Source organism: Rutidosis leptorrhynchoides, chromosome 4, assembly GCF_046630445.1.
Source record: "Rutidosis leptorrhynchoides isolate AG116_Rl617_1_P2 chromosome 4, CSIRO_AGI_Rlap_v1, whole genome shotgun sequence".
Taxonomy (NCBI): domain Eukaryota; kingdom Viridiplantae; phylum Streptophyta; class Magnoliopsida; order Asterales; family Asteraceae; genus Rutidosis; species Rutidosis leptorrhynchoides.
In genome coordinates this window covers 526,110,240-526,129,124 of record NC_092336.1, presented here as the reverse complement: position 1 = coordinate 526,129,124, position 18,885 = coordinate 526,110,240, and the positions used below count along the sequence as shown (strand labels likewise).

The window sequence follows — 18,885 nt, the reverse complement described above, 5'->3', positions numbered from 1 at the left end:
TTTCTCTCCATTATCATCTTTGTTCTTACACTTCATTATTAGTATTCTTAATCAAGAATCAAATCACTAAAGGTAGTTATAAGCCTACTGAATTATAACATCAAGAATCAAACCACTAAAGGTAGTTATAAGCCTACTGAATTATAACAGTTCTATAAAAAATTAAATATTAAATTAAATATGAAAGTTAAAATTAACATTTTTAATTTGAAGTACACATACCAAGTACCATTTTCTGTTCATTTGTTTGTTTGTTAAAATATTTTACACTGCGGTTTATTTTGTAAGCAAATTTTTAACATGTGTTTCTGTTATAACCTTTTTTTTTTTTTTTTTAATAATTCCCGATTTTTTTTATCTACCCAAGAGAAAGAAGAGTTTTTGTCTTTTGTTAATAAGTTTTAACTAGTTATTCAACCCTCGCTTCGAGTCGGGGTTCGATTTTTAATGTATTTTATTGCGTTTAGTAAAATTATTTTGTGGCTAACGATGATGTCGTTGAAGCGCAACTCGAGTCGAACTAAAAGGTATAACCCGTGAGAGATTTAAATGTTATTTTAAATTAACAATATATGTGCATCTCCGCGTTTCACTATGGAATTGTCGACTTTTAAAAATTTAACGCAAAATCAACGTGTATGAAAAGTACCCCAAATATTTAGCGTTTTTTAAAAAGCGTCCGTTTTGCGTATAGCTAGTGACATTGTGTTCCTAAAATTATTTCGAGTTTAACGATGGTGTCGAAAAAATTTAACTCGTTGCGAGTGAGAAGATATGACTCGTTGAATATTTGGATGGAATTTATTTAAGATTTTTTATGAAAATGGGTGGACCTTAATACTATTCATAACTTTTTTCTGATGTAAATACTCGATTTTAAAAAAGATTCATTATCTATTTTTTATTTTATGTATCCAATAGATAGAATTGATCAGCACAATCACATGATGTCCCCTTAACCATTAAAATAACTTTGTCTGTTGTTTAACTATTAAATTTAAATTAAATTAATTAAAAAAAAAGATTAACAGACAGACCACCTCCATTAATTAAGGAACCTTCTTTTTTAGTTTCTCGTCTCCCTAAATTCCTTGTGTCCCAAATTTCTCACTTTTTATTACCTCAAATATGGTAATTAAATCATCAATATAAACATTAACATCATCACTTTTATGGTAAATGATAACTATTACTGCTCTTAATTACTTCCTCTAAAGCCAAAAAGTCAACTAATTTCTTCTTATTCTCCTCTGTCTCTTGAACTTTCGCAGTCAAAATTGATAGATTTATATGTGATATGGGGGTTACTTTTTTTCAAGAAATTGAACAGCTAATTGGGTTTTGGTTATAGTATACATACAGAAAGAAAGTGTTAATCTTTTTTTATAAAAAAATATACAAAGATGAAGATCAAGATAATGAAGAAGAAGAGACCTAGTGTCGTTGATATGACTGAAATTACTGATTTTTTGAACAAATTATTGGAAGAAAAACCACTTTTGCCATATGTGATTCCTGTTTTATTGGTTTTATGGAGCATTGAAAAATGGTTTTTTAACCTCTCAAATTGGCTTCCTCTTGCTGTTGCTGTTTGGGCTACTATTCAGGTACCTTTTTTTTCCTTCTTTCTTTCACTATATAGTTATTCAAGAATTTAAATCTTTTTATTTTATTTGTTTGCATTTATAAATCTTTAAAGATATTGATAACCCACTTTAAATTTTGGGATTTTGTTGATTAATACCTTTCTTATGCAAATCACATATATATGTACAACAGTTTGCATGATCCTCATATGAATGATCAAGTTTTTCTCTATAATTGTTGTTAATTAAGAATGTATACGTATACTTATTGATTGGTGTTTTGTAGTTTTATGCATAAAGCAGATTGAAATTTTGAGTTCTTGAACCACAAATCACAAGAAGCTTTAGTCAATGATAACAATTTGTATGATCACCAAATGAATGATTAAATTTTTGCCTTTTCAAGAATAGATGCATTTTAATTGGTACTAAGTTGGATGCATAAAGCATTTTGAAAATTTAAGTTGCTGAATTACGAATTATAAGAACTATAGTCACCGATAATTCGTGCAGTAGATCTTTATGTTATTGAGAAAAACCCATGTGCATCTACCAAAATTTCACATGCTTCAATTGTTTAATGCTTGCCATGTATTTACAGACTTTCCTTTTTTTTCTGTTCTTTTCCTTTTTTGTTGCATTCTATCTTGTGGATAATGCTTTTTCTTTTTCGTTTTCCTTATAATGGATTACAGGGTTTAAAGAAGTAATGTGTATGTTACTTGCTGAATGCTTAAAATGTTAGTCCATGTAGTTTTAAATAGCTATTATGTCCCTTTCATATAAATCAAGTAAATGCTCATGTTTATACTAAAGAGATCACCATTTATGTTGTGTAAATGTTTTTTTTTATATTTATCTTTGTTCACCATTAAGTCTTTAGGTTTTCGAACTTATGTCTAGAGACGTGACAAAAGATGATTTTATTACAGTTCAAACGCAACTACTAAGAGGTTACTGTTTGAATCTGCAGTATGCAAGTTATCGGCAGCGAATTGTTGTACAAGACTTGAACAAAAAGTGGAAGCAACTCATTTTACAAACATCCGTATGCTCTTTCTTTCGTTTTCTTTTCCATAATTACTTTTATATTTTATTTCATTTACTTTTTGCACTGACATAATTAACTTTTGCCTTATTTTAATTTTTGCTTGATTAGCCTACAACACCATTGGAGCATTGTGAATGGCTCAACAAGCTCTTAATTGAAATTTGGCCCAATTATATTAGTCCAAAGCTGTCATTGAAATTCTCATCCATTGTTGAGGTGAGTTCTCCATTATTATAGCCTTGTAATATAATCATATAGAAACATACATTCATATTCATATAAAGATTATAATTGTAATTGTAATTATATGATTATATAGGTCGTAAATTATCAGTAAATTGGTCAACAGTCACATACATTTTGTGTATGTAGTTAGTATTTCAAGCGTTGTGCACAATATTAACTGGTTGAAACTTATTTTTTTCATGCAGAAACGCCTAAAGCATCGGAAGCCGAAATTAATTGTAAGTTGTTCATAATCTTATTTACTTTTTAAGAAAAAAGAATGTTAATGATTATTCTCTTGTAGGAAAAAATTGAGCTGCTTGAGTTCTCATTAGGCTCATGCCCTCCTATACTGGGTATGCATGGGGCCCAATGGTCAACAGCAGGTGATCAGGTTCGGTTTTTATATCAATTAACTTCATCCTTTTGTTTTATTTCCTTTTCCTTTATTTTTTTTTTCTTTTAAAAAATAGCTAAATCTAAATCAATTGTTACAGAGATTCATCCGCATGGGGTTCGATTGGGACACTACTGACATAAGTATCATGTTACTTGCAAAGTTGGCTAAGCCGATGGGAACGGCACGAATAGTTGTAAACAACATCCACATCAAGGGTGATGTATGTATAACTCATTTACGATTTTCAGTATATATGTTGTACATGTCCCTATATTTAGATGTACATATAGATACATATTTATGTATATTTACCAATATTGTTCCGGTGTTTACTACTCGTTCTTTTGCTAAATAATGCAGCTTCTTCTATCGCCAATTTTAGATGGAAAAGCGATTTTGTACTCGTTTGTGTCGACCCCCGAAGTAAGAATCGGTGTTGCATTTGGAACTGGCGGCAGTCAATCTTTACCCGCAACCGAACTCCCTGGCGTATCGTCGTGGCTCGTAAGCTTCTTAGATTTTTCCTTCAAAAATTTGTTAGTGTACAAAGGAAACGTCATATGAATACAATTCAAGTCATGCTTAAATGAATAGCTTAAAAGAACTGGTCAAAGTAGGTCAAAGGACACTTTGCATTTTATTGCACAAACCCTTCCAAATCAGTTATCCAAAAAAATTCCTTTTTTGAAATGATACAGATTTTGGAAGTCATATTTGGCACGCTAATACTTATAAAGATCATTTGCACGAATTTTGTTTGGTTAACACAACCAAAACGTCTCATACCAAAAACAACTTAATATGACTTATCTATTTTGACCCGTTCAGGGTTGCAGAACTCGGAAAAACTTGCAGAGTACTTTGCGAGTACTTGGTTAAAAGTTCGGGCCGAGTACTAGGTTAAAATTCGGTCAACCCTAAGTCAATGGGCATTAATAGGCCAAAACTCGAGATTACTCTGAAAGTCGGTCATTTTCGGTCAAAGTCAAACTGGGTCAACATCCGATTACTCCCTGAGTTTCCAAGTGATCCCTAAAAAGTCCCGACCGAGTACTCTAGTAGCGATTATTGCAACCTTGGACCCGTTAATGAACTTTTTCATGCCATTTATGACCGAACCCTTCAATTGGCCATAACACCCTAACGTCGTCCTATTAAAGTGACAATTTTTTTTCACTCGCAGGTGAAATTATGTAATGATTCGTTGAACAAGACAATGGTTGAACCTCGACGGCGTTGTCTTTCTTTGCCGCCAGTTGACCTGAGGAAAAAGGCAGTTGGGGGTGTACTCCACGTGACAGTTGTGACAGCTGGAAAACTTTCAAGAAATAGTTTTAAACGCAGGTCTACAAACGATGGTGACGTGGCTGATAATAATAATGACAAAATGGGTAAAGATTTTCACACATTTGTTGAAGTGGAACTCGCAGAATTGACCCGGAAAACACTCGAAGTTGCTGGACCTAACCCAACATGGGATTCAACATTCAATATGATTCTTCATGATGATGCTGGGATCATTAAGTTTAATCTTTATGAATGTTGCTCGGACAGTTTGAATTATGATTACCTTGCTAGCTGTGAAATTAAGGTATGATATTTTTGCAGTCAAAAGGACTAAAAATCAAGATGAAACATAGAATCTGCAAAGATTTACATAAAGGGGGAAATTTTGACCCATTTACTTATAAATGGGTAGACCTATGTTATGTTTGACCTCTAATGCTTCAAATAGAGAAAATTAATGTGTCTGTATCTCATTAAGAACCTCTTCGAATTATCTTATTGTAATAGTTAGATTATTATCAAAGTGATATAATCATATTAGATAGGACGGTTATTTAAAAAAGGTAAAAAAAATTTGAAAGTAATATTTTTTTTATGGCTGCAGCTGAGATATTGTACGGATGATTCGACTATCTTTTGGGCTATAGGAGAAGACTTAGGCGTGATAGCGAAGCATGCTGAATTTTGTGGACAAGAAGTCGAAATGGTGGTCCCGTTTGAGGGTAGTAACTCAGCAAAGGTATGACAGTTTGCTTGGATTTTTAGGCCTATGTTATATATATGTTTATATATTAAACTTACGTTGGTATCCATTGTAGTATTAATGATTGTGTTACATATGACTTTTATGATATTGCAGTTGAAAGTGAAACTTACATTAAAGGAATGGCAATTTTCTGATGGTTTACATAGCTTAAGTGGTTCTCAACTTAGTACACGAGGATCATCACTATACGGGTCCACCTCTATCGTTCAACCGAAAACGGGACGGAAGATTTACGTAACAGTTGTTGAAGGGAAAGAACTTTTAGAAAAAGACAAAAGTGGAAAGTCGTACGTTAAACTACAATATGGGAAGGTATTACAGATGTCTACCATTCTATTTCTTATAAAAGCGTTTATACTAAGAATATAAAGTCAAATTTTATACCTTTTCAAGACAAAATGATATGGCTTTCTTGGATTATCAAAACCAAAAATCAGTTTTTGTATTAATATGAAGCTTTAAGGTTAATGAATTAATGGTTGTTAAATGCTGAAAAGCTAATAACTGAAATCTTGAAATATGACAGACGATACAGAGAACTAGAAGTGCAACAAATGCTTCACATCCTACTTGGTCTCAAAAGTTTGAGTTTGAAGAAATCGGTAATGATGAATATCTCAAGATAAAATGTTATAACGAAGACATTTTTGGGGATGAGAATATTGGTGGTGCAAGGGTAAATTTGGAAGGTTTGGTGGATGGGGTAGTCCGGGATGTATGGATTCCGCTTGAGAAAGTTAACAAGGGTGAAGTGCGGCTTCAAATTGAAACGGCAACAATCGATGATTCCGAAGGATCTAAGGTATGTAATAATTGTCTTTATTTCATTATAATATTTTAAACGTCAACAATCTGCTTCTCTGAACGTTAAAAATCATATGAATCAAATAAAGTTTCAATCTTTTTTTTTTTGTGATGTCTAGGGTGCGCAAGGAGGTTTGATCGAGCTTGTTGTTATCGAGGGACGAGATCTTGTTGCTGCTGATATCAGAGGAACGAGCGATCCGTATGTTCGGGTACACTACGGAAACTTGAAGAAAAGTACCAAGGTTAGTTTTTTTTTATTTATTTAAATTTTCGTCTTAAATTTATTTTGATCGTCGATAAACTCAATCCATGATGGCATGCCGAATTATTATTAATTATTATTATATATATATATATATATTTTTTTTTTTTTGTGCACTTGCTTAGTTGTGGTATGACTTGAAACAGGTGATATATAAAACTTTGAATCCCCAATGGCATCAAACTTTTGAATTTCCTGATGATGGTAGTCTTCTAGCTCTGTATGTAAAAGACCATAATGCCCTTTTGCCAACATCAAGTATCGGAGATTGCATTGTGGAATATCATAGATTGCCTCCAAATGAGATGTTCGATAAATGGATACCTCTTCAAGGAGTTAAAAGGGGTGAGATTCATGTTCAAGTAACTAGAAAAATCCCGCAATTACAAAAGAAAGTTTCGGAGTCCGAGCCACCCTCTAGTAGAGGCCACAAAATTTCAAGCCAGGTCAGAACTTACTACTTTTAGCTCCTTTATATTTTTTTTTTGGTAACCTGGGTATCCAACATTTTTTAACTGACTACCCAGGGCGACTACCCGCTTTGTGAGCAACCCGGAGTCATTGCAGGCGAACCTCCGTGGCCATGAGGGAGAATAACTTTGTGGGTGCAAGGAATCGAACCCTTGACCTCCACATTGGAAGGTCAGGGTCTTACCATGTCACCACCACTCTCATGGTTTTTAGCTCCTTTATATGTAATACTTCCTGCGTCCCATATTAATAGTCCACACACAAAAAAGTGAAAAACACACGGTTTAAGGAAATGTTAGAATGCACTATTTTTTTGTATGTAAATTATCTTTTATATGTTAATATTTTGTTTGTATCAGAAGAAGCAAACAATGTTGAAAATTCGATCTCTGGTCGAAGATGAAAACTATGAAGAAGCGTCAATGGCTCTGAATGAGCTCGAAAGTCTGCATGCGGAAGAAGAAGAATGCATCATGCAACTCGAAATGGAGCAGATGCTTTTACTTAACAAAATCAATCAGCTTGGTCAAGAAATAATCAACTCATCGCCTTCACTCATCACACAACGATCTTCAACTAATTGAGTGACACGTAAAGATGGTTCAAATAGGATTAATTGCCAACAGTACTGCAATACAAATACAATATCGGTCATTTGCCAGTTCATCACAAATTGGCTCAAGTTGGTTATGGTTTCTGTTTGTGAAACTGGATGAAGTAGATAATAAGCTGAAATGGCCACATTACTATTTTTGGTACTTATTACACGTACGTATATAAGGATTTAGTGTGGATTGCATAGAATAGTAACATGAGATACTTAACTGTTGAAAGGCATGTGGATGTGAACTTTGTTATTAGTGGAATATACTTCCATAAATGTGTACATATATTTTAAGCCAGTGGCGAAGCCAGGATTCTAGATTGATGGTGTCATAAAACGTCTATCATTCAACCTTACTTTGGTTCAAAAAACAAGTAATTATGTAGTTGACGAGGTGCCCTTCGCAACTAATAATTTTTTATCGTCTCTTTAATAAGGGTAATACTTTAATATTCTTTTCTATTTTCTATTTACGGGATCTCAACGAAATCGTTTATACAAAAATTGACATTCAAAAATTTATTAAAATCATTTGCACTCGAAAATCTTTTGTAATGGAATAATAATTATTTTTGTAAAGAGAGTGTACTTTGCATATATATAATTAATAATTATTAAGTAGAATTTACAAATATATAGAGCAAACAGCACCATTCTATAAAAGAAGTAAAATTGGATACTCAGATGATCTAAACCAGCAACGCATCTACATATATTGCTCCAAATACTCGTATAATAATTGATCCAAAAATATCGATGAAAGCATCCTTACGTAATTTATTTTTACATGATAAGAGTATAAAGTGAGGAATAATTATAAAGTACTTTCAAGATGGCATGACTCATGAGTTATATAAACTGTAAAAACCTGTATGCACTTAGTTTGAAAGTGTAGTGTAAATTTCTTATTTCAATGTTAAGGAAAGAGTGGAATTCTGACTTTTCAAATAGGTCAGAAGCCCATCAAAATTTATCAAGGTGATTTTTTCTTAATAAATGAGATATTTACTAGACTAGTTACTAAACTTTTATTGGGGTCAGTTGACCCCATTAACTATCACATAGCTACCCACTGTTTTAAGCTACAATTATTAAAATGTTGCGGTGTTTTGATTCTGGGCTGCTTTCAAAGCGGGTAGCAGTTTAAAAAAGTTGAATACACAGGTTAATAATAATAAAAAAAAAAGAATAGTGAAATTTTGTTAACAAAAGTTGAATAATAAGAGTTGCCTTAAACATCCTTTCGATTCTTCACTTCATGTAAGCTGCAATAGGATAAATGATATAATCTTTTCTCGTTATGTCTACTTAATGCTTTTATTGAAACGATTGGTGCTTCGGGTGAATTTGCATTCAAATGCTACAGTATAAAATTATACTCCGTAATAAACATAGGTAATAGGTTAACTTACCTTATTTCACCTAGTCTTCTTCATTTTTTTGGGGTGACGCCTTAACTTAATTTTTAACTAACTTACCTGATTAATTACTAGTATAGTGATCTTAGGTCTTTGACAACAATAATATACAATAAGCCCATCAATGTCTAAACATTTTGAGATGTAAAAGTAACAGGCACATTGCTAATAATATGTACGGGCTTTCACATAAGGAAATTGGTCAATATGTTCCCTGAGTCTATAATAATATGCCTTAAAAAAATCGAAATAGCATCTATGCCTCCTGTCCACGGATCACGCATTATGCACCACGCATCATGCGTGTATGCTCGTTGCGTGATGCGCAGAAATGGAGCACTTAGGCAAACAAGCACGATGTTAGCAGATACGCACTAAGCAGGGGCGGAGCCACAATTTTGAGTTAGGGGTGGCGTAATTTAAATAACTAAGTTGTACACATTCAAGTAATACGGCCTAATAAGTAACAACTTACGACAAATACATGAAACCTAATATCACTATAAGGTATATTTGAAGTTGAATACGATAAGTTATTGTTAAAATTTGAATCCGTTGTAATATAAACTTTACATTTTGAATTAAAAAAATTTCAATGTAAAATAATCAAATGTCAAGTATTTACGAAATATAACAAAATATATTATATACAAAGATATCAAATGCCATACAATGAGAAATATGGGTAGATAGTTGATCCATTTAATTTTATTGTGAAAATATTAAAACACTATTTGATAATGTAAAAGAAAAATAAAATTATAAAATTATTACCATCTATATACGTTAAATACACATCAATAACAATTTATTTTTATATAAACATTAAACATTAAATGTATTGACTACTTTTTATAGAAATATAATAAGTTCTAAACTTATTGAAAACAATAAGTGAGTTTGTAAGATACGAAAATCTGATGTAAAATACATATAGTTCAATGACATAAGTCACATAACATTAAAATGTGAGGTTAAAAGTAAACGATAAATATAAGTTGAGGGTTATAATATGAAAAGTGGAAAAGATAATTCATCTTCAAATTTCAATCGACATTCTCATTCATCACTAGTTTCTCCAAATTGGTGACTATAACTTCAAATATTTATCTATTCAAACACAATCAAATACAAAAGACACGACTACAGTTTAGGGTGGCTGATCACCCCTCCGCCACCCTACTAACTCCGCCCCTGGCACTAAGTAACATGCAACACGCATGATGCGTGTTGCTTTTATAATAAGGTAGCCCATTCGAGTTTTAAACTTCCACACGCACCAATAACCGTATAAGCACACACCCAAGACGGTTTTTTAGAAATCGGTCATTTCAACAATTTTTTGCTTGTCACTCACTGGATTCTCGATAAACTTCAACCTACGATCGTGATTATACCCCCAGTTACCAAGATCATACATGGTATCAAGCATAGAAAACCCTCTTTAAAATTGTTGAACGGGGAAAAATTCGTCAAACACCACTTATATATATATTAACTCAATATCACTATCATTATATACATTAAAAGAGGGTCTCGATTAGCTAATAATTATTTTCATAACCCTCTTTATTACCGTTAGATTAGAAAATTACATCATAATACCCCTTGATCCAACGGTTCTTAATCTTCCCTTAATATATTAGCTAATAAATCATTCTTAACAAAAATTATACCTTTAATACCCTTTAAAATAAATACGCGGACCTGAAACCCTTACAAATAAAATACCCGGACCTCAAGTTTCTATTCGGATCCATCTTCAGAGAGACTACTGTCACAACCCAACAACTTTGTGGTCCAACCCACTAAGATTATAACCCAAATCATGGAAGGCCCAAGAAGCATATGGAAGATATCTAGAATTCTCTCCTTGATTCTTCCATGGAATGGTATGGAAACTCCATAGATATTTCTAGGTCATGAAGCTTCCAGTACTTAGATAATAGCCATTGATTTAGTTTAATCATAGCCATTCATTTTGATGTAAGAGTAGTATAAATAGGGGTGGCCTCATTTGGCACACCACACCTCAAATCTCAAACATTCTCTCTTGTAAAGCATTCTCAAGCAATATAAGTATTTTCTTCAATTCCACTTGTTCTATAATATTTTCTCTTGTGGTTACTTGAATCATTTAAGGTCCGAGTAAGGCTGACTTAGTAGAGACTAAGTGCCGCACGTGAGCTTATCGAGATAAGTCCGTGACATTTGGTATCAAGAGCAAGGTCGATTCAAGGAGATGGCAACCGAGACCGAGAATAATGTGAGCGCAACAAGTGGTGTGATGGGTGATGAGACTCGTGGTCGGGTAGAGACTCGCCAAGGAGCCAAGAAGAACCGAGGTACGTCCAAAGACTTTGTCGCAAACTTGGACAAGAGGATCATGGATGTAGAGACATCCATGGACGACGTGAAAGCAAAGGTCGAAGACGTCCACCAACGTTTGGATGGTTTGGACGGGGACTTTGACGAATTGAAAGATGATTGCAAGAGTGCAATCAACGTTCTAGACGTTGACATGCGACGTGAGATCCATGACTTAAGGGGTATGCTCATAGGTGAGATTACGAAGTTGCGAGGCGAAATGGAGGGGGAGGTCTCCACTATTCACCAACGCCTCGTGGATTTACAAACCAACATGAACTCTTGTTTGAGATTCATGGCTAGTGGGGGTGGCAACACTGGATGCAATGCTCTGAATGTGGCCGTTCCCAAGCCGTCACCGTTCGTGGGGAAGCGGGAATCCCGAGCGGTTGATGATTTTATATGGGATATGGAACAATACTTGGAGGGAGTCAACATAGTGGATGATGCAATGAAGATCAAGACGGCAACCCGTTACCTGAAGGATACCGCAGCGTTATGGTGGCGTCGTCGATATGGAGATATCGAGAAAGGTACGGTTACTATTGATACTTGGGATGATTTCCTTACTGAACTTAAGAATCAATTCTACCCCAAGAATGCTCAAAAGGATGCGATGAGTCGTCTACGTAAATTACATCATTCCGGGACGATTCGAGAGTATATTAAAAAATTCACGAACCTTAGCCTGGAGGTCCCAGATATTCCCAATGATATTCTTCTCTTCTATTTTCTCGATGGTTTGCAACCTTGGGCTAAAACGGAGTTGGAGAGACGAGGAGTCCAAGACCTTGCCACCGCAATTGCTCAAGCGGAGGCACTAGTCGACCATGCTAATAGGAAAGATTCGTTCAAGTCAAAAGATAAGAAGGTGAGCCATGAAAAAGGTGGGGGAGATAAGCCCGCCCAATCAAGGAATGATAATACACGTAAGCCACCAACCGGGAATAACAAGAGCATAAAAACTTCTTACAAGAATGATGGATGTTTCATATGTGATGGACCGCATAGAGCCCGAGATTGTCCGAAGAAAGCTAGCCTTCATGCTATGGAAGCTCAAAAGGCGGGTTGTCAGGATGAGGATGTGTGCATGGGATCGATGCAAATACTCAACGCTATCAAGGCCAAGGTGGAGGTACCCAAAGTAATGGCTAAAGGACTCCAATTCGTGGAAGTTTATGTTTGAGGAAACCGGGTACGAGCTTTGGTAGATACGGGAGCTACTCATAACTTTGTCTCCACCGAGGAAGCTAAGAGATTGGGGATTAAAGAGATAAAGGAGGGCGGAATGATGAAGACGGTGAACGCGAATGCTAAATCGATTAGTGGAGTGGCTAAAGATGTGCAAGTGAAGATTGGAGAATGAGAAGGAACGATTGATCTATCGGTCGTGCCTATAGATGACTTCAAATTAGTACTTAGAATGGAGTTCCTAGATAAGGTACGCGGTTTCCCTATACCGTTCGCTAACTCACTGTGTATCTTGGATGGTGAGAAGACTTGTATGGTGTCAACCGAACGTGGAAGCAAGAGTGCATCCGAGTCACTTTCGGCCATGCAATTCAAGAAGGGGTACAACAAGAATGAGACATGCTATTTAGCGGTAGCAAAGCAAGAGACGGTCGAAGATAAGGGAAAACTAGAGGTACCCAAGGAAATTGAGAAGGTCCTTGATGAGTTCAAGGATGTCATGCCCAAGGAGTTACCAAAGAAGTTACCACCTAGGAGCGAGGTTGACCATGTGATCGAGTTGGAGCCGGGATCAAAACCACCTTCCAAAGCCCCATACCGAATGCCACCACCCGAGTTGGAGGAGTTGCAAAGACAACTCAAGGAGTTGCTAGATGCGGGATACATCCGACCGTCAAAATCCCCGTATGGTGCTCCGGTGCTATTTCAAAGAAAGAAGGATGGGTCCTTGCGGATGTGTATAGATTACCGGGCACTCAACAAGGTAACTATCAAGAACAAATACCCAATCCCACTTATTGCTGATTTGTTCGATCAACTTGGGAAGGCGAGATACTTCTCCAAGTTAGACTTGAGATCGGGATATTATCAAGTCCGAATTGCCAAAGGAGATGAGGCTAAGACCACGTGCGTGACGAGGTATGGCACTTATGAATTCCTAGTCATGCTCTTTGGTTTAACCAATGCCCTTGCCACATTTTGTACTTTGATGAACAAATTATTCCACCCGTTCCTCGGCATGTTTGTCGTGGTGTACTTGGATGACATAGTCGTGTATAGCGACACCATGGAAGATCATGTGAGGCACTTGAAGCAAGTATTCCAAGTACTAAGGGACAACGAGTTGTATGTGAAGCTAAAGAAATGTTCATTCGGATTAGAGGAGGTGGATTTTCTTGGACATAGAATTAAAAATGGGAAGTTACTCATGGATGGGGCTAAGGTCAAGGCAATTCAAGAGTGGGAGGCACCAACGAAGGTGACTGATTTACGATCTTTCCTTGGTTTAGTAAACTACTATCGTCGTTTTATCAAGGGATACTCGGCGAAAGCGGCTCCATTGACATAATTGTTAAAGAAGAATAAAGCTTGGTTGTGGGATGAGAAATGTCAAGCAGCATTCGAGGAGTTGAAAGGAGCTGTCATGGAAGAACTGGTGTTGAGACTTCCGGATGTGACCATTCCATTCGAGTTACACACAGACGCATAGGACTTTGCTATTGGAGGAGTTCTAATGCAAGAAGGTCACCCAATCGCGTTCGAAAGTCGAAAACTTAACGAGGCGGAAAGGAAGTACATTGTGCAAGAGAAAGAGATGACAGCGATTATTCATTGTTTGAGGACATGGAGGCATTATCTTTTGGGATCAAGGTTCGTGATCAAGACGGATAATGTGGCAACGAGTTATTTTCAAACCCAAAAGAAGTTGAGTCCCAAACAAGCTCGTTGGCAAGACTTCTTAGCCGAATTTGACTATGTGTTGGAGTATAAGCCTGGGAAAGCCAATGTGGTACCTGATGCCCTAAGTCGTAAGGCGGAGTTTGCAGCGATCACAAAACCACAATTCTTCCTTCAAGATCGTATAAAAGAGGGATTAGAGCATGATCCTATAGCCAAAAACCTTGTTGGATTGGCTCGAGATAGGAAAACGCGAAGGTTTTGGCTCAAAGGTGATCTATTATTCACCAAAGGAGACCAGTTATATGTGCCTAAGTGGGGTGATCTTAGACGGACAATCTTGAAGGAGTGTCATGATTCAAAGTGGGCTGGTCATCCAGGTATCAAGAGGACGCTAGCATTAGTAGAAGGCACTTATTATTGGCCAAGGATGGAAGACGATGTAGAGACGTACGTGCGGACATGCCTAATATGCCAACAAGACAAGATAGAGCAACGCCAACTAGGAGGACTATTACAGCCACTACCTACACCGAAAGGACTATGGGAGAGTGTTTCCATGGACTTCATTACTTGCTTACCCAAGTCGGAAGGGTGTGGGAGTATTATAGTCGTGGTAGACCGGTTTTCTAAGTATGGTACCTTCATAGCCGCATCATCCGAAGTGACCGCGGATGAAACCGCAAAACTATTTTTCAAGAATGTGGTGAAGTATTGGGGGATACCGCATGTGATAGTAAGTGATCGAGATCCGAGGTTCACGGGGCATTTTTGGACGGAGTTGTTCAAGATCATGGGGACAGACTTGAATTTCTCCACGAGTTTTCATCCCCAAACGGATGGACAGACGGAAAGGGTGAATGCACTATTGGAGCTCTATCTTCGACACTATGTAAGTGCAAATCAACATGATTGGGCTAAACTTCTTGATATTGCTCAGTTCTCTTATAACATACAAAGGAGTGAGTCCACGGGGAAGAGTCCTTTTGAGTTGGTGACAGGACGCCAACCTTTGACCCTGAATGCTTTGGCCGCTTCATATGATGGAAACAGCCCAGCCGCTTATAGAACGATGAAGGAGTGGCACGAACAAGCCGACTTGGCGCGAGCATCACTAGATAAGGTGGCCAAGAAAATGAAGAAATGGGCAGATGAGAAAAGACGACATGTTGAGTTCAAAGTTGGGGACCAAGTGATGGTGAAGCTTTTACCTCAACAATTTAAAACATTTAGGAAGGTGCACAAAGGATTGATCCGGAGATATGAAGGCCCATTCCCGGTAATTGGACGTGTTGGGAATGTATCTTATCGAGTTCAACTACCGCCCAAATTAAAGATTCATCCAGTCTTCCACGTAAGTTTTCTAAAACCTTATCATGGAGATGAGGAAAACCCAGAACGAGGAGTTTCCAAACGTGCACCAATGGCAGTTGCGACTTCGTTTAATTTTGAGGTGGAAGATATCTTGTTGCATCGAACTGTACGGAGACGAGGTGTGCCGAGCTATAGAGAATACCTAGTTAAGTGGCGTAACTTGCCCGATAGTGAAGCAAGCTGGGAAGCCGAAGACTTATTATGGCAGTTCACAGATAAAATCAAGAAGTATCACGAGGATCACATGATGAGGATGTCGCGAGCTTAGGTGGGGGAGAATGTCACAACCCAACAACTTTGTGGCCCAACCCACTAAGATTATAACCCAAATCATGGAAGGCCCAAGAAGCATATGGAAGATATCTAGAATTCTCTCCTTGATTCTTCCATGGAATGGTATGGAAACTCCATAGATATTTCTAGGTCATGAAGTTTCCAGTACTTAGATCATAGCCATTGATTTAGTTTAATCATAGCCATCCATTTTGATGTAAGAGTAGTATAAATAGGGGTGGCCTCATTTGGCACACCACACCTCAAATCTCAAACATTCTCTCTTGTAAAGCATTCTCAAGCAATATAAGTATTTTCTTCAATTCCACTTGTTCTATAATATTTTCTCTTGTGGTTACTTGAATCATTTAAGGTCCGAGTAAGGCTGACTTAGTAGAGACTAAGTGCCACACGTGAGCTTATCGAGATAAGTCTGTGACACTACAGATTAAAGCCAGATGAATTCATCGACCTCAAGTTTCTATTCGGATCCCTCTTCCGAGAGAGCATTGATTAAACACGGACCTTATAACAAAATTAGGGGTTCATTATAACGATGGCGAGCATGGAGTTGCTATTCCTTTCGGCTTATCATCACCACCGCAAAGAGCTATCGTGAACAATCAATTGCTAGGAGATTGATTCATATGGTTGTGGAAGGCGACCCTGTTATTTAATTGCGGTATTACGATTCGTTATCTTTGATCTCAATGGAGGCAAATTTGACATTGGTGCGGTCTATATCACCCATGAACAAAACAGAATTTTTGTTAAAGCTACAGTCAGGTTAATGTTTTCTTATTGTGTTTTTCTTTATTAATTAGTTTTTAATTTTTCCGATTGCCAATTGTAAGTATCAATTATGATTAGAAGGTTATGTTTTTTAGTTAAACAATTCACTCATGTTTTCATTGATTGAATTCTTTTCTTTATTGATTTACTGTTTTTTTTTATTTTGCAATTTGATTAGGGTTTGTTTTTAACATAAAAATTCCATATCAGGTTTCTTTGAATTGTTTTTTAATTGATTTATATTTAGATTTTGTGGTTATCTGTTTGATTTTGACATATGAATGAATGTATTCTACTGGACGAGTTTTTATATTGTTTTTGAATTGATCTTAATTTAGCAGGTTTATCTCTTTGGTTTTGATTTATGAATAAATGTATTTTACAGATGGGATTAAGGCGAAGGTCTTGGCAAAGATAAACAAGGAACTAAATGTTTTATGAATGAGATGTTTTATGAACTAAATGTCATATGTTTTGTTTTATGAATGAGATGTTTTGGTTGGTTTCACTTATGTTGGCTGATAACGCAAGGGAAGATTACTTTGATGATGTTAAAGGATCTAATGGTGATGTCATCGCTAATGAACATGGGATGACTTATTTTCATAAACTTTCTGGAAGGTACTCTGATGAGCATCTATTCATTTTTTATGTAAATTTATTTATTAACTAACATTTACTTTATGAAGCTAAGCACTCTTTTTTCATGAAATTGGTTGGATTTTGAATTAAGTAAGATTCTTTGGTTTAATAGTTTTGTGGGTCGATAAAAGATGGCTTTTTGTTGGTCTTGAGTTTGCTAAAAAAAAAACAACTCAAATTTTGATATGAATTTGAGTTAGTTAAGATTATGTTGCTTAACATTCATGTGGGTTCATAAAGATTAAATTTTGTTTAAACGCGTACATTAGTTAGCATTCAAAATGTTAACTAAAGCCTTTGGTATGTGCTTTTTAGTTATGCGTTAGTTTATTATTATTGTCATCATCATCGTTAAGTTAATTTATCTATTGGTTTTGCATGCTACAGCTAAATCTCGCGCTCCGTGTGTGGTGGCTTTTAGTGTGCTTAACATCTTACTACTGGAATATTTGATATTTGATGGTTGTTATTATTTAGTTTACTTATATGTTGGTATGCATATCAGGTGTTTCATCATTTTACCAAGATTTAGGTGACTCTATTTACACCTGCACCAACTGCAATCAATGCTAATTTTTGGTTTAAGGAACGAGTTATATCATGTTCTCGGGGGGAGCAACTGCGCTACGACAGCTCTTATAGCTTGTATGTGATGCAGAACATAAAGGATGATCAAGTTTATGCACTTGATTTAGAAACTCGCAAGATAACTGAAGTTTTGTGCAGGGAGCTTTTGAAATTAGGATTTAACGTTCGAGCTGGTGTACAAATTATTCAAAGAGCAGAAGCTTTGGTGAAAGTGTAAGGTTTATTAGTCAATTACATTATTAATCATGTGCTTCAATTTTCTGAATAAATAGTGAATAGAACAATTTGTCTTGCGTGTAGAGTGTGAAACAGATGAAGCTTGACGAAGCGTTATCCGATGCAATTAAACGTAAGGTTTTAGTTTTTTGCTTGTGTTTAGATATGTAAATAACATAATTTTGATAGTATGTACTCTGTAGCTCAGCTATAGAGAGAAGCTTCAACTTGTGGAATGTGATTTGGAGAAACCGAAGCACATTAAAGCAGCTTTGGGCAGTGCTTCAACGATTATATGTTGCATTGGGGTGAATGAGAAAGAGATTTTTGATGTTACCGGACCATACCGAATTGATTTTCTAGCCATAAAAAAAATAATTGACGTAGGTATATTAGGTTTTAATTGCTTCATAGTTTTGTCAAAGCTCGAGATTGTTTTTTTATTATTTCTCTTTTGTATGCTGACTAATAAAAAGTTGAAGTAATCAGTGTATAATATTTATTTAGGAAGTACTTCGTGCAGTGAAATGTTATCTGAGTTAAAGGATGTCGGTTACATGGGATATATTGGTTTATTTCATGTACTATTTGTCTTTTCCATGTGTAGTTGTTGATGCAAAAAACAAAACAATTTAATATGGTTTTGTGGATCGTTATATTTTGTACTCATTAATCAAATTTTCATCTCTTTTAGGTGTTTGCCAAGTTGTAACCAAGTATCTTGAGATTCAATAAACATTGAAATTAATTTTTTACAATATGTAGGGTTTTGGGTTTAGATTTAGGGTTTAAGGTTTATGGTTTAGATTCTAAAGTTTAGGGTTTATATTTTAGAGCTTAGGGTTTAGAGCTTTTAGGGTTTAGGTTAGAGTTCGGGGTTTAGATCTA

At 35.8% G+C, this 18,885-nt stretch overlaps 1 protein-coding gene across 1 annotated transcript; it reads left to right on the top strand.

Moving 5' to 3' along the window:
- The first annotated feature begins 1,418 nt into the window (after positions 1-1,418).
- On the top strand, positions 1,419-7,750 carry LOC139844943 (uncharacterized). The gene is given in 14 exon segments (XM_071835162.1): positions 1,419-1,607; positions 2,560-2,634; positions 2,746-2,853; positions 3,069-3,101; positions 3,167-3,256; positions 3,360-3,482; positions 3,623-3,766; positions 4,446-4,853; positions 5,154-5,288; positions 5,409-5,627; positions 5,842-6,121; positions 6,249-6,364; positions 6,531-6,830; positions 7,215-7,750. Coding segments are annotated over 14 exon segments (2,445 nt in total). The 3' UTR covers positions 7,440-7,750.
- Positions 7,751-18,885: the final 11,135 nt, after the last annotated feature.